Here is a 22,861-nt window from a genome sequence, read left to right as displayed (position 1 = left end):
GATCAGAGCACTGATAATTGCCAAGGGCTGAGACCTCCCATTGTCAATACATTAATATTTTAGCAGACACCATTAGTCATAATAGTAACTGACTAGGTCAGCTTATGATCTTAGAAAGGCCTTTTTGGTCTTTAGAGGGATAGTAAATGTAGCAGATTACTGATATGTATTAGACATGTTCTGCAGTTTCTGAGATGATTTCCTAAAAGGTATGGTTTCTAGACATCGAATACTGTATAAACACAGTCTGCAGAGAACTAGAGAAAAAGCAAGGTGTAGCATAAAGAGGCATGGGTTTTGGGCACTCTGATGTGAGCCTAATCTTAGCTCTGCTAGTTACCTAAGTGGTCGTAGTAGGTATATTAATCTCCTAGAAGCTGCAGGCTACTCACCTCTTTCAAGTGAGAACATTAATTTCGATTCAAATAGATGCCTTAAGAATTCAATGAAATACTGTAGGTTATTATCTGGCACATCAAAGAGGTTCAGTAAACATTAACCTCCTATTCTCTGCCCTTTATGGTAGATAGTCTTATGAATTTAGGTTCCACCATTATGGAATTGTGGTAATTTGACCTTAGTTATTGTTTACCTCTGCATTGTCCATGTATAAAGGATTTATTAACCAGGTTGAGAGTAAAGGATTATAAGGATTATATTCAATGAATGAAATAGTTCATAAGTATGTTTACAGCACATGTACAAATCGGCATATCTGATTATAAGTTAGTGTTGGCTGTTAATTTCAAGCAGGAGTTCTACTTGGAAGCGTTTTAAAGCACTCGGTTTGTTGAGTGAACTTCAAAATTCCTCTTTCCTCAATGTTTCTTAAAAAAATATCAACTCAGACTTTCTTCCTCTACCTTCCCACATAACTCTCTTTCACACGTAAAACAATATTAATTAGTGGAGATTTTTAACAGCCTGTGAAAAGTTGGGATGAATTGCTTGTATGTATTACTTTCCTAAGATTGAAGCTATGTGACAGCATTGGAGGACATTATGTGCCTTGTATTCTACCACTCAGGAAGTACTATCTCCTTCCTAATATGTCTTTTCCCTTGGTTAACAATTTGTAATGAAGTACATTCTGGGCCGGGCACAGTGGCTCACGCCTGTAATCCCAGCACTTTGGGAGGCCGAAGCGGGCGGATCACGAGGTCAGGAGATCGAGACCATCCTGGCTAACACGGTGAAACCCCGTCTCTGCTAAAAATACAAAAAATTAGCCGGGCGTGGTCGTGTGCGCCTGTAGTCCCAGCTGCTCGGGAGGCTGAGGCAGGAGAATGGCGTGAACCCGGGAGGCGGAGCTTGCGGTGAGCGGAGATCGCGCCACTGCACTCCAGCCTGGGCGACAGAGCAACACTCTGTCTCAAAAAAAAAAAGTACATTCTGGGACATAGTTATACCTGTTCTAAATAACTGGTGCAAGTTTCTCTCTGAACCATGAACCATTTATTGTTCGTGGCTCAGTGACCAGGAATAAGACCTCAGTGCTGTGCTCCGTACATAGCCAGAATCAGACAGATTCAACTTCCAGACCTTGGCATAAGGTTAGGGAATTCTTGGGAAGAAAATGGCTACCTCTGACATTACACCTCTATGTCTTAATATGCAAACATTTTTAAGCCTATGCAACTATGGAGGAAATGGTTATCTTTATGTACCTATTTCATTAACTATTTAAATATAAAGAAAATGCTCTTGTTTTCTAAAATATATTTTACAATTATCATCTGTCATCTTTGATTTTATGTTAACTGGCTTAAAAGGGTTGCCTCTCAAGCAGTAATAATCAAAAACTAAAATTTTTATTTTGTTCTGCATACATCATTTTTACTTTTTGAACATCCTCCCTTTGGTCTTCATATATCGTTGCTCTTACATTTGATGTATATTCTGACCCAAGCCAAATTTAAGAAATAATTTATTACTAGACTGGCACCAAAATGTTTCTTTTCAATGACTGTTGTTGGACAGTTGCAGAAATACCTGATTACCAAAAAAAGTCTGCGTCTCTGTTCTACACTACTTGGTTAAATGAAGACATTATTTTCAAAGTGGGTAGGGTGTTCCCTCTTCAAAACTGCTCTTTGACTTTCTTCCACACAATTATTTCTGGCAAGTAGAGATAAAAACAGCTCTCTGAATAGTCATTCAAAACCGACAAAATTCATCTTTATTAAAACTCATAACCAAATTTATTGGGGGGCAATACATTTTCTGTATATCAGTTCAGCATCACACGCACACGTGTTTTGACAGCGTGGAGCATAACCAGAGACAACTTACCTCGCATTCTGGGGGTGGGTAACTTAAGAAGCCGAGCCCGGAGAACTAACTTTGGGAGGTGCGCCCTCCTGTGATGTTCAGACATTTTACTTTGAAGAACGTTCTTTGTGTGTTGATCAGTGTTAGCTGTTTATATTCTTTGGTACTATAATTCTCTGTTGAGAATGTTCTTGGTGCATTCACTTTGCCTTATCTATTTTCTTGACCGCTGTTGGAAATGAATCCTTGTCTCTGTACCACAGCATCCACAATACTTGGGTTGCATTTTGGCTGGTAGTGTGACAGAGGCAATCAATGCCTGTCAGCACCAGAATCTCCTTGAAAGGGAGCAAAATAGTTTTTCAAAAGTAATAAGAAAGATAAAATCCAGGCCAACAAAGTCAATTCCTGATCAGAATTTGAAAGATAATAAAAATGAAGAACTAGCGAAGACCAAAAATGTGACTATCAAGAAAAAGACTAAGCTGAGTAAAACAACTGTAAACTTTACTATAGTGAATTGTGAAATATTGTGAACTTTTTTCCTGAGCCAGATTAAAGAGGACTAGGAGGCCTGTCTTCATTCACGTAGGTAACTGAGCCCAACACAGACTACATGAGCTTGTTCATACAATTTCAGATAGGAAGCAGGAAATAGAATCTAGGTCCGAGGCAACTACTTGCTTCTGTTACATGAACTTTTAAGCATTGTTTCCTTAGAAATTACAAGCTTATCTGAAACATTTATTTCTATCTATGTGTTGTGGATTGATATGCAAATTATTGTCACATTTAGAATGGATTTACCCCCATCCTGTAATGTAGTTCCCCAGTGCTTAAAAACACTGCTATGCAAAGTGAAGAAGAAAGGAAGCACCGAAAAAGGCCTCAGATAATGCCACTGACTAAATTGTGATAAAGAGAATTTGGTTAGTTCATTGGAAAAAGTTGGGATTCATTTAAAGGAATGATTAGTACTCTGCCATGAGAACTTTGTACTATTGTTGGAAAACAATTAGGTTCATCTTTTCTGTCACAGGTGAATCAACTTTTTACCCTAAATTATTTATCACATAATATTAATTCCCAGTCTTTTAAAAATATTGAAATATTGCACTTAAGTTAGCAGGAATTTTTTCAGTTTGAAGATGTTATTTTTTAAAATATATATTATTTTTAATATTTACTGTTTAATAAATGTTTGATAATGAACTTAATAAATGCCTCATATTTGCTTTCTACTTCACAGCTATATTTCCCAGACTTCAGCTAAAGTTGCATATTACATATATTATTTACTTAAATTTTTTCTTTAAATTTATCACTTAATTGATTCATTCAATAAATATTTATTAGGCACATATGTACTAGGCACTATTCAAGTCACTTTTTAAATTTAAACAACTTTAGTTTTATCCTAGGATATTGTATGTGTAAAATCATAATGTTACTTGTATTTTTCTAATGTAAACTTATATGAATAATATGACTATTAAAAATTTGCAAAGGAGGCTGGGCACAGTGGCTCACACCTATAATCCTAGTGCTTTGGGAGTCCGGGATCAGAGCATCACTTGAGGCCAGGAGTTCAAGACTAGCCTGGGCAACATAATGAAACCCCCATCTCTACAAAAAATTGTTAAAAATTAGCAGGCATGATGCTGTACACCTGTGGTCCCAGCTCCATGGGAGGCTAAGGTAAGGTGATCACTTGAGCCGGTGAGGTCAAGGCTGCAGTGAGCATGCCAGGCATGGTGGTGCACCCCTAAAATTTTAGCTACTTGGAAGACTGAGGTAGGAGGATCACTTGAGTTCTGGAATTCAAGGTTACAATGAGCTATGATCACACCACTGCACTCCAGTCTGGGTGACAGAGTGGAGACCTTGTCTCTAAAAAAAACTAAAAAAGAATATTTAAAGGTTTGTCCATGTTTTACCTAAAAGAAGTTTACATACCACCAGTGGCACTTTGGACTGCTTTGGTGTTCATAAAGCACCTTCATGTTTGTGGTCATTTTAGATCCTTTCAATAACCCGTAAAGATGTGTAGAATTATCACCATTTTACAGATGGGAGAACTGAAGCTCAGAGAAGTGGCATCCCAAAGAATACAAATCACGGGTAGTTAAGCCAGGTCCCAACCTTGGTCTTCTACTCTAAATTTAGCACTCCTTACATTATGCCATTCCCCAGCAACAGGACTTTAAAGAAATGGAATGGGGAAGTAAAGAATGAAAAGGGGAGCTTGAGGTCAACTCTGTTATGAGATCAATGATATGGCTAGTGCTCCATTATTCTTTGATGTTTGCACAACAGCTCTGCTTCAGCAATAAGGAGCACCAAAGAATTCACAAAGAGAGGTGTTACCAAGATTAAAGCCTGCAGAAAAATTTAATGTAATCTCCAGTTAACCAGCTGTATTTAAAAGTGATCTAGGATCATTGATCCAGGTTCTTCATTTTTGTTTGTTTTTTGTTTTGTTTCTGAGATGGAGTCTCACCCTGTTGCCCAGGCTGAAGTGCAATGGTGTGATCTCGGCTCACTGCAACCTCCGCCTTCCGGGGTCAAACAATTCTCCTGCCTCAGCCTCCTGAGTAGCTGCGATTACAGATGCCAGCGACCACACCCAGCTATTTTTTGTATTTTTAGTAGAGATGGGGTTTCACCATGTTGGCCAGGCTGGTCTTGAACTCCTGACCTCATGATCTGCCCACCTTGGCCTCCCAAAGTGCTGGGATTACAGGCGTGAGCCACCTTGTCCAGCCAGATCCAGGTTCTTCAAATATGTACTATACCTCTCTTTCGAGGGTTGGTGTACCTCTCTGAAGGGTTTATGTCTTCTTTTGTCAGACTTTAAGTTTCTTCTGAGCTACATGAGGTCCCACTGTGCTGACACCAAATCAAAAACTTAATTAAATTACCAAATGTGTAATATGGGCCTTCTGAACAAAATAAGCAACCAGAGATTTAGCCTTGTTCAGAAAAACTCTTAATCATCCACCACATAGTAATGTCTGGCTTTATGAATATGTTTCTATCCACACTGAACAAACTGTAAAACTATTTATGTTGAAGAATTATTGTATCTAAACAATTTGAATGAAAGAAGAGTTTTTAATAGTCAAAAAAGTATTGGTAGGGCACGATGGCTCATGCCTTTAATCTTAGCACTTTTGGAGGCCAAGGCAAGCAGATCACTTGAGCCTAGGAGTTTGAGATCAGCTTGGGCAACATAATGAGACCCCTGTTTCTACAAAAAAATTTTTAAAAATTAGCTGGGCATTGTGGCCCACACCTGTGGTCCCAGCTACTCAGGAGAGTGAAGTGGGAAGATTACTTGAAGCCCAGGAGGTTCGAGGCTGCCATGAGCCAAGATCACGCCACTGCATTCCAGCCTGGCCAACAGAGCGAGACCATGTTCAAAAAAAAATTGACATTTAATGTATGTGTATATTTATACATTAATAAGTGAACTATGAATACATATAAATTCCAGGTAACTTTATGATTCTTAAATGACATGAGTAAGGAGTTACACCATGATGACCAGTACTATTAGCATCATTGCTATCAGCATGAAACTGTGTGGGTAGATGATGAGTAAAGATAAAAGATAAAGCCCTCTCCTAAATTCTCACTAAGATAGAGTTAAATAATTTGTGAAACTCCTGGCTTGTGATTGTACAAGAATACAAGATTTTAATTATAGATAAAAGTATTATCTTAAATTACTTGTTCCTTTAGTGTAAGTTTTATAAAAATATTTGTGTGTGTTTAACCTTTTTAATGTTACATTTATGTATTTGATTTCCTCGTACTTTTTTAAGTTTACAAGTTAGCTAAGTAATTTACAAGGGAGTGTTCATTAAACATGATTTCTATTTAACTAGAAGCTGAATTTATTTTGTTGTTCTCTGATACCATTTTGGGAGGGTATCTTTAAAGTTTCTTGAATATTTTTCAAATGTATAAATATTTCCCCAGAAAAAACATACACTCTTCATATATATTTCACAACACAGTAAAGTGCTGAAATCCTGAAACAAACTAAACTTTCTTCTGAATCTGTACGATCTTGTTATAGCAGAAATGCACAGCGGTATATATCTTACTTATATTTACTTTCAGAAAGACTATCTTTGCTTTCTTTTTCAAGGTCATTTAATCCTTTATAAATAATATAGTTCATTATAAGAGTATGTTAGAGGCTTAGAGGCAGATTTAAATGAAGAAACCATGGTAGCGTATTAGTTCAGAAAAAATATCCCTGGAAAATTATTCAAGCATAAAAAAATTGAGTATAAATTTGGGCAAGTTGTTATCTAAATTTTGTAGAAATATAATTTTAAATAGTTTGACCTAAATTTTTAGTGTGCCTGTGTGTGTGTGTGTATTTTATATATGTGTGTGTAATTTTATATATATAAATGCTATATATATATATATATAAAATGACTATATTTCAATGTACGTTGGAGTTGGTATGGTGGAGAGAAGTTGAGCACGTTGGAGTCAGACCTGAGTTTCAGTTCTGGCCATGTTATTTAAATGCACCAAGTCCCATCTGTAATACTATAAAAGTAATACTAGTTTGCCGTAGTATCATATTAAATGATAAAACAGTGCCTTTTACATAATAAATGCACAAGAAATGTTTTTACTGTCCCTTATTCCATAATTAATTAAAAATAAAAATTGAAGACTTAAAAAAATACTCTGACCTAACTTTGTTTTTTAAATTAAGACCAATGGGGTAAGTTTTAATTGCTGTGTCTTGCTTTGTTTCATTGTGAATCTGATTCTGTGACCAGATTAACCCCTTCTGAAATCCCTCGCTACACCAGTTTAACTCTAATAGAAGTGTATGTTATATAGCACAACTCCTTTCCTGCTGCCAAGAAGCTTATTTAAATATAAGTGGAATCATTTATTGATTACAAAACTGAAATATGCAAAGCATTTTTCATATCCCCTTCATGTGAGTGAATACAGGATGGAGGCTCATTTCTAACATGAAATGTGAAAGTGCATCCAGGCACCTTTTTTTGTTTAAATAACACATGGATACATTTAGCTTACTTTAGCTTTTCCAGTGGTCCCAGTAACCCATTAGGGCTTTATGTGAAGTGTTATTGGAACAAAGTTGTCTCTTGTGCTGCCACACAGTGAGTTGGGTATGTATGAACTTGTGTATAAGACATTTGTGCGGGCAAAATACAAAAACATGAAAAGGAAAACATTTCCGGTATTTGACTGTTTTTCTCATTGAATATTAGAAATGCTTGTTTTCAGACTTAATAATGAAAACCTCTCGTTAATCATAACTGTGTTCTAGATTTGAAGGGGTCATAGAGAAGTTATTTCTAAAGGACATTCATGAGTCAATCTTGAGGATACAAAGGCAAAAGTTAATAATCATTTCATTGTTTATTAGTGTTTATTTTCTTACCCATGAGGCATTTTGTTTAACTCTGTATCTTTATATAACAGTGGATTGGGGGTTGGAGGAGAAATGGGGGTAAAGTGGCTGGCTTTCACCCCAATTGAATAGCTGAGTTACTTGCCTTGAAACTATGCTTACACAGCAAGCAACATTATTTTTACTTAGATTGTGTGTGTGTGTGTTACAGAATAAAAATAGCCATGTTTTTCTAAAAGTGTTTTTATTCCCAAGTCACATACAAGTTTTACTAATTATTAATTGTTTTTATTGTGGGGAGGTGGCTTCAAGAACCATGATAGACATTCTCAGGGGTGTGTAGCAAAGGTTGCCTGCTCCACACCCATACATATCCCCACCACCACCCTTGGTGGCTGACCTCTGTTGACATAGCTGACTACACACAGACTGGCAGTCAGAAAGCAAGATAGGACAAAGGACACACCCACAAGGCGTAGCAACACCCTTTTCTCATGTTTGGTGGCCTCTGTACACTGCCAAATGTGTACTAGGTCATGATCATTGCTGAATGCTAAGATAAGTGTTCAACAAGACTTGTCACATTTTAATTTTCACAGCAGTTCTAGCAGGAAGGTAGGTATTATTGTCCTCATTTTACAGAGGAGGAGACTGAGGCTCAGAAAATGTGTTTTACTCCTACTAGGAAGTGAAAAGTAGGATTCAAACTTTGATCTGTTTGCTCCAAAGCCCACTCACTTCACTAACTACCACTCTTGTCTTCCCCTGATCACAGTAGTCTGATACTGCAGATTTGCAGTTGCAAAGAAAGTGAACCAGGATCTCTGATTTTTATGATTTTGTGAGTTGAAGGTTGTTTAAATTCCAGATCTTATTCCCAAAATATTATTTTCAAAATGTTGACAATTTTAAAGCCAAACAGCTTTTCAGTTCCACTGATGTTGCAGCCTGGAGCCGCAGAATCAACCTCTAATGATTGAGTGAGAACAGAAGATTTGACAAGGCAGTGAAGGTTAAGGCTCCCCTCCCCGCCAGTGCAGCACCTGCTCGTACGGCAGGAAAGTAAACACCATGTTTAACAATTACAGGTCTGGGTAATGTGGTTTGGTCTTCATACCTTCACTCAGGTGGAGCCCGAGAAGTTGAAGACACTAACGGAAGGTTTGGAAGCCTACAGCCGTGTCCGGAAAAGGAACAGAAAGTAAGCACTTTTTAAAGATTTTACTTTGTTTTTCAAGGATATAATTTACTGTTTTTTCATCAAAGGGACAATGAAATCTCACTGATTCTGTCGATGTTGTGACCTGCCTAAGTAAAGTTTGTTACCACCAAAGAGGACCGTTATAGACAAGCCAAATTAGTGATTACAGAAAATATCCTCTTAACAATTTATGTTTACACTCTGTGTAATATCTGCCCCTTCATCAGTTCGTTCTTCATTCCCTGCATCTTCATTCCTCTCATTTAGTGGAAAATAAAATATAATTCATATTCTCAACATATAGGAATTAAATAGGCTCTGGAAGTGTAGTGAATCATTCCATTTGCACTTCAAATAATTTGGGGAGTAAATACCCCTCGTTGTACACGTAAATAATTTTGGCAGATTAACTACTAGTCAAAGTGATGCAAAATAAAGATTTTTTTGTTGTTGCATCAGGGGTGTGGACTTGAAAGTAAGTTTTCTTTGGAATTACAACAAGAAGTTGAATTTCAGGCCAGTGTTATTCAAGTTTTTCTAAATATTTATTTTCTGAATAAATGTAGTACAGACAAGCAGATAATATTCGAAACACAGTTTTTACTGTGATACAATGTATGTTTATGTATCATAACTATTATTGCATATTAAGGTAGAGAACTACAAATGTGCTTCTTTATATGTACATAGAAAGCTATTTAAAAATGTGTAATTGATATACCTGTTCCGTTGCTATACTAATTTCCACATTATCAAGCAACCAAGAATTACATATTAATTAATTTTTATTCATTTGCAAAATGATCCTCACATTTCCCCCAAATATTGACACATAGGCTTAATGTGTTTATGTATTATCATCTTCCTAAAAATACCATTTTAACTTTTGTTTGTACATCAAGACTTACAAAGTGGAGATCAGAATGATTCGTAGTGTATCTTGCATAGAAGGCTTATCTAATGATATCAGTAATATCTATTAGAAAGCATTCTCTTTCACTTTATGGTGTTTCCCATAATTCTGGCCAGAGGCATAATTTTAGAAGTCAACAAATCTTAGGAAGACTCTTCACCTCAATAAAAGGTATCTGAAAAGATGATAGCTGCAAGGGGCAAACTCCTATGTCTCTATGTCCTGGACTCCTTTAAAAGGTAGCAAATTGGTATTGGTTGTGTGAAAGGCCAAGTTAATTGCCAGATAACAATTAGACCTGGTAAGGAAAACAGGGATCAGGGTCCCTTCTACTCTTACTGAAGCACACTTGCTATGCAGAGCTTAGCAACAAGATAAGGCCACTAAAATTAATACAAGGTCTGCATGAAAGGAGGAAAATTGCAAATTACCTACATCACAAATTTGCAGTGGGCCAGTTGCTGTAAACTATTCAACAGTACCCATTTCTTTGGTATAAAAGAGCCCTAAAAATGTTTCCTACAGTGAAACATGCCAGTTACTTGGATTATGTACAAAATAAAGTTAGTAACAGAAATAAAATAACTCCTCCAAATATTCAAATACACTGCCTTGAAATGAGCTGAATTTTCCCCATGTATTTGCTATTAAGCAATTTCTGAAAGGTAACGAGTAACAAACTACAATTTTAAAAATTTTTCTTCAAAGCCAATTTCCTATTTGTAGTAAATTAATGTGAGATCTATCTAAAGGAATTCTCCTCATGATAACCACAAACTTAGAATACAGATTGGAGAAGTAAAAGTAGAAAATACAAAACTAACACTTATAAAAAGAACTTTATTTACCATACTATTGTCTAAGCAGACAGACTTTCCTTTTCGATGCCTAGTAGAATGCTTTACATTCTGCACATGTAATTGTAAATTCATCCTTTTCTTCTCTCAGTCACAAGATGGGCCAAAATTACTGAGTCCATTTGCAGATGCGGACACTCAGGCTGAAATAGTTTAAATAATTAGTTGAAAGTCCCACAACTGATAAATTATATGTTGAAACAAATCATTTTTTAATTTATGCATTTATTCCCAATTTAAGGAGACAAATTTAGCAAAAAATCTGTGCCAGGAACAGTGCTACAGTCCCTGAAGCTCACTGTTTAGTGAAACAGACAGATGCAGAAACAAATAATTCAAATGTCAAAATTGCAACAACAGCAATATATATACTATATTTTGAGGTCATAGGGAAAGGGCAGGTAAAGGAAGGGTTCCTAGAGGGGATGATATGTGGGCCAAGCCTTAAACACTATATAGGCATCAGCCACACAAAGGAAACAAAGACCAAGATGGGGTGGGATAGTGTGTAGATGAGAACAGCAGTTGGATTTTGAGGACTATAAAGTATCGGATGGGAAGTTATAAGAAGTATAAGCAGGAACCAGATCAAAAAGGGCCTAGTAAGGGCAAATAGGATGTTTTACTGTTTTGGAAGTGCCTAAAGGGAGCAGGTGGTTGCATTTTTCACCTTAGGTATGGCGGTGTAGGAGGACAAATTTTAAGGCAACAATATTGAAGATGAAGAGATTGTTCAGGAGCCATGGCAGAATACAAGGGAGAACGAGGACCCAAACCAGGAGCTGGCGGAGTTGGGGATGAGGATGGAAGAGAAGGAATGTGGTCAAGAAATACTTAGGAGGTAAAATAGAAAGAACATGGGGTAATTTATCAGAATGTAAAGGAAAGGGAACAAAATCAAGGACAGCTCTCAGGTTTTCAGCTTGGGTGACTTGGTAGGTTGTAGAAACACTGACTGAAGTGGAGGTTACGGGGGAAGCTGTTGAGTACAGTTTGGGGTGCCTGTAGGATAGGCTGGACATACATGCCTGAAACCAGGGAGAAATGGTATTTGACAGTGTACAAATAACTGAAGTCACACAAAGATACTTTGACCAATTTGAAGAATAGTAGGCTAAGGATTGAACATGCATTAGAATGAAGAAGACGGGAAGAATGGTCAGTGAGGAGGAGGAGAATCAGGGAAAGTAGATAGAGTCTCAGAAGTCAAAGACTGATAAAGTGATCAACAGAGGTCCAGTAAGACAAAAACTGAAAAATCTCCATCCGATTGGACAATTTGAAGGTCATTGGTAAACTTAAATGAGAACAGGTTCCAATAGGGTGATGCATATACACACAAAGTGGCTATGGGTTGAAGATTAAATGAGAATAAGGAAATAGGGAGAGGAGATGTAGATTATTTACTCTTCTTTCTACCCATAATGTGAAAATTTTCTGAAAAATAACAAAGAAAGAATTTTTTAAATGACAAAGATTTGACTGCTTTTATAGACTGAGGGGAAGAAGAAAAGAGGAAAAGGCTGAAAAAGGAAGGTGTCATTTGGTACAAGATAATTAAGAGGTTGGTTTTTTACCTGGACTCAAGTCCTGTTTCTACCACTTCATAGCCGTATGTTCAAAATCTCCCAGAGCCTAAATTTTTCATTTCTAAAATGGGCATAATCCTACTTTAGAATTGTTGTAACATAGATAATATAGACAGAGCCTCAGCACAGTATTTGGCACATGTCATTTAGTAAATAGCTATTTTTCTTATAAAGATACAGGTGAAAGAAAGAAAATTATCTGTTATTTTTGCCAGTTGAAACATTCTACCGTGATATTAGATGTTTAGAATTTTATGTAGTCGTTTTAATCCTCAGTATCCTCAAAGTATACAACAAACTGCACAACAAATAAATATCTTTAAATGTATGTTCTAATTCTATACTAATAGCAACATATTTATTTAACACATTACTTAGGGCAATTTTGTACTTAAAAGCAGAAATAGCTTTATTAAAGAAAAATTCCACAGCTTTTACATATGTTATGGTTTTCATTTAAGCGAGGAGCAAATCTTCTGTCTATAGGTATGTATACATTTCTTGGGAAACCAGATTTTTTGTGAATCTGGAAAACAATAAAGTGATTAAATAAATCATACTTTCACTTTAAAACAAGGAATGATACTTACCATGTTAAATTTTCTTAGATCTTCATACATTCCCCAGGCATTCGGTTTCAGAGTGCAGGGTTCTTGACTTTTATGTCTCACCCATATTTGTTACGCACTGGATGAAGTGAGTCACTTAAACTCTAAACTGACAGTGAAGAACAACTTGTAATTTCTTATTTCCCTTCTATTTCTTGTACTATTCATAGATGTGTACCTGGCTTTTTAAAAAAATTAGTGAATTTAAAGATAATATATGACAGTATAGCCAATGAAGTTGGCAAGTGGCAATTATCTCCATTAATAATTAGAAATGTGATTATATGAACATCTATTACTTAATCAAGTAGGTTTTAGAGTGTCCATTAGTAAAAATGTTTATTATTAAATGTCAGCGGGGAATAGAAAATAGTAGAAGAAACTCCACAGGGAGGCCCTCTGGACTGAAAGACTGAATTTTGACTAATTGTTCATTTCTTGAATTCATAGAGCTTTTTCTTTATTTGACATCTGGGAGAGTCTCTCTTTATCTCTCAAATCTCATGATGTATACAAATAATTTCATGCCCCACATCTATGTATTTATTTTCTCTTCCAAAAGTAGTCATTTCTCCCTCTATTAACAACTATGTTGTGTTAAAGGTGAAACATTATACTAGTTTAGCTTGAATTAATGCAAAGCATTTACAAATATTTTAAATATCTTGAAGAATGAGATGACAAAACTCATGAAACTTTTTTTCAACAAGTAATGTTGAATCGTTTTTGTGCTTGAATGGTAATTGTTATTGCAATTTTTCGTGGTTAGGTAAAAGTTTTTTACCTATGACTATTACTTTTGAAAACTATAGTCAAATATCCATTTTCTTCATTACAAAATTAGAATTGATTTCACCAAATTCTTAAAAAGTCATGAAGTATCACATACAAACAGTTGTCATAATACCTATTCTATCAAATTATTGTAAGGATTAAATGAGATAATGTATATAGAGTTTTAATACAATACTTGGCACATAGACATTTTAAAATAAATAACAGGTATTTCTTTTACTAAGATTAAAGGTGAGAGAAGCAAGGTTCTCTGGAGGTTTTTCGTTAAAACATTGTAACTTCATTTTAAATATTTAGAACTTTATATAGTCAATTTTAAACTCCTAAGATATTCTAATCAAAATTTATAATAAATAAATGTCTTTTAAAACTTATGTTAATACATCAAACTTATGTTCATACGAAAGAAATAGTAAGGATAAATTTATTTAACACACTACACACAGTGTGATATTGTCAGGCAACATGGCAATGATAATACTGTCAGAACCCTTGCCAAGCAGCCTCAGCAAACCCTAGGTGGCCTTACAGAGTGCTCCCAGGAGCTTGCTTGGCAGACACCTCATTAGGAAAACAACTGAGACTGACTCCATGAGATGACCAGGGCCCCTTGAAACAGGAATGGGTAGGTAAATGGAAGACAGTACATGCATAATAAAAAAGCTTCTTACATAGAAGTTAGAAGGAATGAATAGATTATACAAACTAGATGGTATTTAAAACAGTTATAAGGAGAAAAAAAGTCAAGTATGTGTATCTGACACCTTTTGTGTGTGTGTATTTTAAAAAACACACATAAAACAATACTAAAGTATAAAAGCAGACTAAAAGTTGAGGGGGGAAGGTGAGGGAAAATGGGACCAGGATGGATAACAACTGGGGACTCCAGCTTTATTTTTTTAATATAAAAGACTTAAAGGTAATAGGTAATTTATTAACATTTCGTTCCAGGAGGGGAATATGTTAGGTTTATTTTATCCTGTGTACTCCTCTGCGTTTTTAAATTTCTAAAAATAAATGACAAAAATATAAAAGCTAAAGACTAGCTTACAGGGCAGCAAAAGGTAGAAGGGAAGTGGTTGATGCCATATTACCCTTATAATTTAGTTAAAACCAATACACTAATTTTTCCTTTCAGTTAAACTGACCTAAGTACATATTTTTTTTTGAAACGTAGGACCATCTGGGCCACCTTTGACAAATGTTTTTGTTTAGCAAATACATAGAGCATCTATGGTATGTCTAGCACTATGGTACTCAGGGGTGGAAAACTCGGAGTTCTCAAAGTGTAGACAGAAACTCAGTGTATGCATTGTCCAGTCCTGGTGTGTGAGGATAAAACCTAGTGAAAGCTATGGTAAACTGAACTAAAGTTCAAAAATGTTTCGAAACACTCTGCTAACCAAACTAAATACGACAGTAAGCCAAAGCCAAATTCTCCCAGGACTGCAAATTTCCAGTCTCCATGGTAGATGCTGAGATAGGACTTAACTCATGGAAACCCATGCTAACCGCCTGTTATGAAAACGTTACCTCCAGCAGCTTTTCTAGTAATTGTCATGACAGGATAAATGAAAAAAATCACCTTAGTATTTGGAAAAAATGGGTAATTACTTATTTGCGTAAAGGAGGAAAAACAAGTTAACAGTCAGGATGGGCAAAGTGTACATAACCACAGGGGTGGGTAGCATGGATTTACCTGATTTTAGTTCAACAGCTTCATAGATGTAAGCTTCAAAAATGGTAGATGCACCGTGTGTGTTATTCAGGCCAAACGTGTGTAATGGAATGCTAAGTGGAGAGAAAAGGTCAGAGAAGTGATAGGCACCCTGAGGCTGTCATTCTTTATCTGTTCAAATATTTACATCATTTTGGCTTTTGGGAAAATGTGCTGGGGGGGTAGGCTGAGAGCCTCAGGTGCGTCAGAGTTAAGCTGTTTCCCACCCTGGAACGGGCCCCGGGATTTCAGCCTTCACTAGCTCAACTCCAGAGCCAGAACGCTTCAGAGAGGGCAGAGGGAGCTCCCTAGTGGCTAGAGCCTGCAGTTCAGCCCCTCCGCCCTTCCTCTGGTCACACAGCCAGGCTGCCTGAGAAAGAAACAAGAAGCAATGCAGGACCGGCCGGAGCCAGGGAGCATGAGCAGTGTCTCTGGGAGAGGGAACCGGTGGCCCAACTTTCTTCCTAAATCACCAGATTGTGGAAGAAGCATATGGAAGAGGAAGAAGTCCATCTCCCCGCCCGACAATCTGTTCAACCTTTCTTTTCAGTAGTTCTGTGACTTTAATCATTAGTATTCAGTGGTAAGAATCCCAGAGTGATGTTTTGTCATCTGAATTTTCCAAACGCGAGTATAAATTGGCTTTCTCTCGTGGAATTGGTACTTTTGTTTTCTGATTAGGAAATTAAATTGAGTTTTGTTTCTTTAATTTTTTAATCTGGTGTGTTGTTTTCATTAATTCCAGAAGTGGAAAGCTAAATAACCATTTAGAAGCTGCTATTCATGAGGCCATGAGTGAACTGGACAAAATGTCTGGGACTGTAAGTTAATTTATTTTTCCATTATACTGTGTTTCTTAGAAAATAAATTATGTTACACTTTTTGGTAAAGTCTCTTGAATATTGTCAAACAACTCACGTAGCAATACTAATTTACTAGCCTAGAAAAAGAAGATAAATATCAGAAAAGATTCAAAGTCATTTAAGAAAAAAAAAACCGACTGCATTAACTATGTCTTTCTTCCTGAGATAAGTAACTTTTGTTTTGCCACATAACATTCTTTTAAAATATGAGCAGCAAAATATTGATGTTCAAACCACAGCTTTCTACACTTGACTCTGTGAATGGCCGTGGCCATTACTGTTGCCTATATATTTAGTAATGCAAATTTTGTTCTGTCCTTTGAACCACAAGACAGTAGGGGTCAAGATCAAGAGTATATAGACCTCTCATATCCCATTTTTATTGAACTGTGCATGTAATAGCATTGAGTGTGAGAAGTTGAATCGTTATCCTCCAGTTCACACATTGACTGATGTAAATACTTAAAATATAATTTTGGTAATCTGTTAAAAATGTGAATTGTCTAGGCTATTTCGCATGAAAAATAATTTATTTTATTTGACCTTATGTTACAAGGTTATCTGAATCCCAACAAACCATCCAATGACAACTGAATGATGGGATTAGTATGGGTTTTAGAGATTTCGTAATCCAACCAACCCATCATTTCGCAGATGGGTGAATTGAAGCCCTGAGACATTAAATTTCCTGATAAAATTATAGGCAAGATCTAGATTGGGAACTATAAACTCAAATGTTTTCTAGGACCAGTCAAATAGTATCAGTAAGTAAAGTGGGCCAGGTATGAGAAAACAGCAGTTGGAACGGATGAGAAATGCCAGTAAAGATCCATGGGTTAGGGTAGGCTACCAATCTAGAGGCTCAGCACAGTAAAAGCCATTACCCACCTGAGTCTGGTGCTGGTTGAGGAAGGGGTTGCTCCACACCAGGGCACAGATTCTTTCTGTATCTAGTGACCACCTCTCTTAGGACCTCAGAGTGCTTCATTATATCCTTTGCATTTTGCCTTGAAGGTAAAAGAAAAGAGCATGCTAAGAATACTGCCAGCATAGGTTTATGAGCCAGACTAGTCATTCTGTTGACTTTCCACTAACCTGACCTAATCACATGATCTTCTTAAGTAGAATAGGAAATAGAGCATAGAATGTGCCTGCCCAGGAAAAAGAGAAAATGAGTTGGTTGGCCATCGTCTCTCTAGACTCTGCCTCAGGACATTTGGCCCTGGTGGAAATCAGGTAGTTGAGAGGAGTAAGGGCCGGGGCAACCTAGGAGGCATGTACTGTCTCCAGAAGGCATTCCGTCCATGCTCCAGCGGATCTTAGACATCTGGGAAATTGTGTTCATGTTGCAAGATCTTTCCATTTTTCATACAAAACTAGAAGTCTAGAGGTAAAATTTCTCATTTTTATGTGTTGACAACTGTTTTAAAAAATATTAAAGTGCCATATGGCTAAACAAAATACCATTTCAGGCCACATTTGGTCCACAGATTACTAGTTTGCAGTCTCAGTTATAAAAAGTTTCTTTCCTCAGTTATAAAAAGTTTTGGCTCTTTACTACAGACTAGTGGCTTTTAAAAATGTGTATGGAAAAGATTAGGAGGACTAGGCAGATTGAAAAACCCATAAATATTATTTAAAATTTGAAAATTTTTTTTTTTTTTTTTTTTTTTTTTGAGGCGGAGTCTCGCTCTGTCGCCCGGACTGGAGTGCAGTGGCCGGATCTCAGCTCACTGCAAGCTCCGCCTCCCGGGTTTACGCCATTCTCCTGCCTCAGCCTCCCGAGTAGCTGGGACTACAGGCGCCCGCCACCTCGCCCAGCTAGTTTTTGTATTTTTAGTAGAGACGGGGTTTCACCGTGTTAGCCAGGATGGTCTCGATCTCCTGACCTCGTGATCCACCCGTCTCGGCCTCCCAAAGTGCTGGGATTACAGGCTTGAGCCACCGCGCCCGGCCGAAAATATTATTTTTTTAAAAGCATTCTGCATTTGAGTCTGGATAGCATTGCCCTTTGCTGTTGTCTAAACATTCTTTTTAAGCATGTAATTGAGCCAACTTGTAGTGGATCTTGAGAGTCAATTGTACTCATCTCTTCCTAACTCTAAGTCCTGTGACATAAGGTTGGCCAGGATAAAAGTTTTACACCACAGAAACTGGCAAAATGCTACAATGGACTTGTGTCCAAATGCTGATAAAGCATTTGCTACACCACTGCCTTGGGTTCATCCCTCCTCTCCTGGGTCTTTGGACCTTGCTCCTTCCCACCGATAGCTACGAGACAATTTGATCACTCCCTCCTCCAAATTATATCTGCTATCTAATGCTGCTCAGCCGTTGCTCAATCTGATGAACAGCACTAAATGTTGCTAGTTCCTGCATTAGTACATAAAGAAAGGTGAATTGTATTAACTGCTCCTCCCAGACTACACAATTTCAGATCTGCCAACAGATGATAGTGGTATTCTCTTTTCCATTTTGATTCTTCTCATGAACAAACATCCTTAGGCTGAGCTATGTGTGCATGTTCTTGTAATTTGTGACCCTTCCTAGTCATTGTAAAATAAGTAGGGTAACAAAGTGAGGGAAAAAATGGGGTATGTTTGTTGTATAATTATTCACTCTTCCAGGCTGTAGTGAAATTGGTGATCTAGGGTCTCTGACAGGGAAGGCTTTATTTTTGTTTTAAATGGACAATGGGGTAACAACTGCACATTGCATTTCCCATACTTGATTTTGTCCAGTTCATCCTTTGTTTTCCACTGTCTATTGGCACCCCCAGAGTGTTGCACTGCTTATGAGTTTCTAGCATTCTGCATTCTCTGTAATGACTGTGGGCACACTGACATCTGGGGTCTTGGTAAACATTTGAAGTGCCTCAGGATATCAGTAATTGAAAGTGAAAGCCAGAGTCTACTCCCTACCCTGTTTCTTTGTCAGAAATTGTATGGTGTTTGTGATTTCATCCTCTGTTGTTGTTTTTTTTTCTACCTTTTTATTTCCAGGTACACCAAATCCCACAGGGTGACAGACAAATGAGACCCCCCAAACCCAAGAGGAGAAAGATCTCCAGATAACAGAGACTACTCCACTAATGCGCAGTGTTTAATAAAGGAACATGCACAGATGTATCTGTATATAGGTATTGATATAGCCACTGTTATATCAATATTTAGACTATGGCAGATAGCTACCACCACCATAGGGTGCTAAAAGAAACAGTGATACAAAAGTTTTTTGATCAGGAAGGATAATGAATGCTGGAAAAACCAATCAAAATCTCTGTGTGATGAGAGTGATAAATGGTCAAGAGATTACTGAGAAACTCTTTTTCTATAATACTAAATTGTGATTATAAGAAATAGTCCAAATGTTTCTGAAGAATTTTCAATGTTGTATATAGAAAATACAGAATTTCATGGTGATATCAGAAATGTAAATATTGTACAATATTGTCATGTACAAGCGTACCTAATGCACACTTTATCTTTTATTGTACAAAGAAATAGTGTACAAAATTCTTTGGTTTCTATGGAGTACACCTACCAGAGACTACCAGTGTAAAGTGATAAATAAAAATACAACCTAAATGCTTTTCTATGATAATGTAAAAGATGCTGTTTTTGTATTTAACAGCAGAGAAAAGGCATGATGATGTAATATCTGAATTATGACATACACTGCACACCACTGAGTGTCCATTTATATTGTGTGTTTGGAATGAACCTTGCCTGGAAGCACTGGACTCAATTTCGGGTGTCTAGGAAATTGCAACCTTGCAGATTTCTAAAGGGAAGAGGGCTCACAGGTCTAAATTAAGAATTCAGAAACTGCAACCATTTGTTGCATATTTTTTTTACCTAAGTTTTAAAATAGAATAGGTTTTATAAAAAAAAAATCTTAGATGGAATATTTTACTCAGCCATTTCTGTAGTTAACATTTGATAGCCACCTGTTGAAGCAGATAGCTTATACTGACTGCACCATCGCTGGTGCTCAGAATTGAGAGTTTTTTTGCAAATGATATCTGACAAGGTAAAACTTTCTATTTCCATACATGGAGGCAAAAGCCCCACTTTGCAACCATTATCAGAGGTAAGATTGATTATAATTCATTTTTTTTTTGTAGTGGCAAAAATAAATATGAATCATCAAAGCAAGTTTCATATCCATTCATCAGTATTACTTAACCCAGAAGTTAAGGTGGCTTACAAAATTATTAGCAATGGTAATTTTTTTATCAGTATTGTGTAGCATATCAGATTTATTTTATTTAAAGAATTATTTATACCATTAACAGATTCTTATATATATTAATGTGGCTAAAATGTGCAGGTTAAATCTATTAACCAAATTATTTATATTATATTAAGTAAGAAAAAATGTGAAACAAATGTAGAGAGAAAATACTACATTACAAGTATACAAACCTAAAACTGTGAGCCATTGTAAAGTACAAGGTAATTAATAAGAAATGTAGCACAACATAATTTTCCGTCTTCTTCTCACAATTTTTGTGGTGGTGGTATTACCCTATCTTCTAGGCAGTTAAGCAAAGTTTAGGCTTCCAGCCTGATTTCAGTTGATGGATTGTGAAAAGAAGGGATCTATTATCCCTTTATTCTTGGAACCACCAGTCCCTGCCCCAAACCCTTAAACCCCTAGAGAGCACTGTCTTGTCCTCTAGCCTGGGGCTCAGGCAACAGTCTGCCACTCAGGCTGCTAGGAGGTTCTCCAATAGCAGGCTCAGCACCTCAACCTGCCCACCACCTCACCTACTGCTCCTCTCCCACCCACCGCCCAAACTCCTCAGTCCTGTCATGTAGCAGAGTTCCAGTAACTCAGGAAAATGGAGACCAAGGTCATTCCTTGAGTTGGTTTCTTAGGGCCACAGCACAGAGCATGCCACCTGGGCTCGCTTTTGATAGCAACAGCTCTTAGTTATTCCCCTAGGTCTCCTGTGTCTCTCTGTCCCTCTGTTCCACTTTCAACCTACCCCCAAGCCTGACAGAATGCAACTGGCTACCCTGGGCTTCATGACCTCAAAGTAGGAAACCTTCCTTCAGGGGGTAGGTTCATTTTGTCTCTCTTGTAATGGTGGGATTGCCTGCCCAGTTCCTTCATGCAGTCACAGGAAGTGATCTTTTGTGTAGTTTAGTTGACACATGTTTATAAGTTAAAAGTTGATGTGGCTAATATGTTTAAACCATTAATGTCTTTTTTTTTTTTTTCGCCAACCTGTTTTTCTACTGTTTTTTCCTACACATTTTTGTTTGTTCACAGACAGACAGACATGTGTGTTTGTAGGCTGGGTGTGTCTGTATGTGTGTCTGTGTTGACATGTAGATTTTTTAGCCTTTGCTTTTCTGTCTTCAGGCTGAGTTTGTGTTGACCAAGCCTTCTTTTTGGTATTTTGAGCTAATTCAGTTTGTGCTTCCCTCCCGTTGTATACTTTACATCAGTAGACAATGTAAAGTATGTTTGTGCCCATGATTTCACTGGTTGCTCTGGCTTTGATATGGGTGCTAGGTGTAGTAGTTTCAGTCCACGTGGGTTTTTTTCCTCTCTCTTACAATTATATGGTTTTGTGTAAGCAGTTAATGTAAATATTGTTAGCATTACAGGTCATACAGTGCTGTAACATTTTTTAAAATGTTGCACCTACTTTACAATTAAAAAATTGGTCACTCACACTTCAATTTTGCCCATAGAGCCATTTCTTTCTCTTTATATTGAAGCCAATTCATTTTTTAAACGAAGGCTAGGCCTTCTATGTTACCAAAATTTTTATTCCCTAAAATAAACTTTTTTTAAAAAACAAATCCAAGAATGGAAACAGATGAAAAAATGTTTCTTCTTTAAAGAACATAATAGTTCCTGCTGGAAAAGGAAATCTAATTTTATTTTGTGTCCCTTAACAGTCTTAGGAAGCACAAGGAGAATAAACTAAACCTCTAAGAAGGTTTTAAAAATTATTTCAAATGAGTGGAAAATTAACTGAGCAGCTTTTGTGTGATTTGTCTTGTTTGTAGCATTAAATGCAAACCAGGGTTTTTATTTATTTAAAGGAACATTTTTGGCTTGTTCTTTTTAGTACCATTATGAATGAAAACGCTTTAAGAACATTCATCCCTTGTGATATCATGGGCCACTTTTAGTCTTTTATTTGGACCCTGACTTTGAGTTTTTGCTATGTCTGTTTTTTAAGTAAACACAGCCTTCTTATTTGAACATAACACTGCAGAATTGCAGGAGGAGAAGAGGGCAGTTATTTCACTTTCTGTAAGTTTTAGGAAGATTCTTATATCCTACGAGGTGACTCATTTTTCATTTTAGACCATGATAGCACATTGTTGTTAACTTTGGTAATCTTCCATGAAGTTTGCAGTGTTCCCTTGCAAGTCACAAGCATATATGCATTAAGATTTTAAAATCTAAGATGCTTAAGATGTTGGTAGCATTGCTCTTTCTGAAAAGAAAGCCAAAAGACTAGGCCTTGCTCAAAATTGGATATCTTGTTTACTTTGCCCATTTATGCCCAAATGGTGTAATGCAAGACTCAAGACTTTTCAATGTAGTATATCAAATGAGTTGTGCATTGATTCATTTGGGGGACATGAACAAAAATTAT

At 36.8% G+C, this 22,861-nt stretch overlaps 1 protein-coding gene across 4 annotated transcripts in view; it reads left to right on the top strand.

Annotated features, from left to right (window-relative positions):
* MBD5 (methyl-CpG binding domain protein 5) overlaps nt 1–19,843 on the top strand; it is a 546,612-nt gene extending 526,769 nt beyond the window's left edge. For all 4 annotated transcript variants that reach the window (XM_033231571.1, XM_033231570.1, XM_033231567.1 and 1 more), the window contains 3 exons: nt 8,818–8,891; nt 16,116–16,191; nt 19,236–19,843. In XM_033231571.1, the coding sequence (XP_033087462.1) occupies nt 8,818–8,891; nt 16,116–16,191; nt 19,236–19,307 (222 nt within the window). In that variant the 3' untranslated portion in view covers nt 19,308–19,843. The remainder of the gene's footprint in view (nt 1–8,817; nt 8,892–16,115; nt 16,192–19,235) is intronic.
* The last annotated feature ends 3,018 nt before the right edge of the window (nt 19,844–22,861 follow it).

This window comes from Trachypithecus francoisi, unplaced genomic scaffold (assembly GCF_009764315.1).
Source record: "Trachypithecus francoisi isolate TF-2019V2 unplaced genomic scaffold, Tfra_2.0 Lachesis_group13, whole genome shotgun sequence".
Taxonomy (NCBI): Eukaryota; Metazoa; Chordata; class Mammalia; order Primates; family Cercopithecidae; genus Trachypithecus; species Trachypithecus francoisi.
This window is presented reverse-complemented; position numbering and strand designations above follow the sequence as displayed.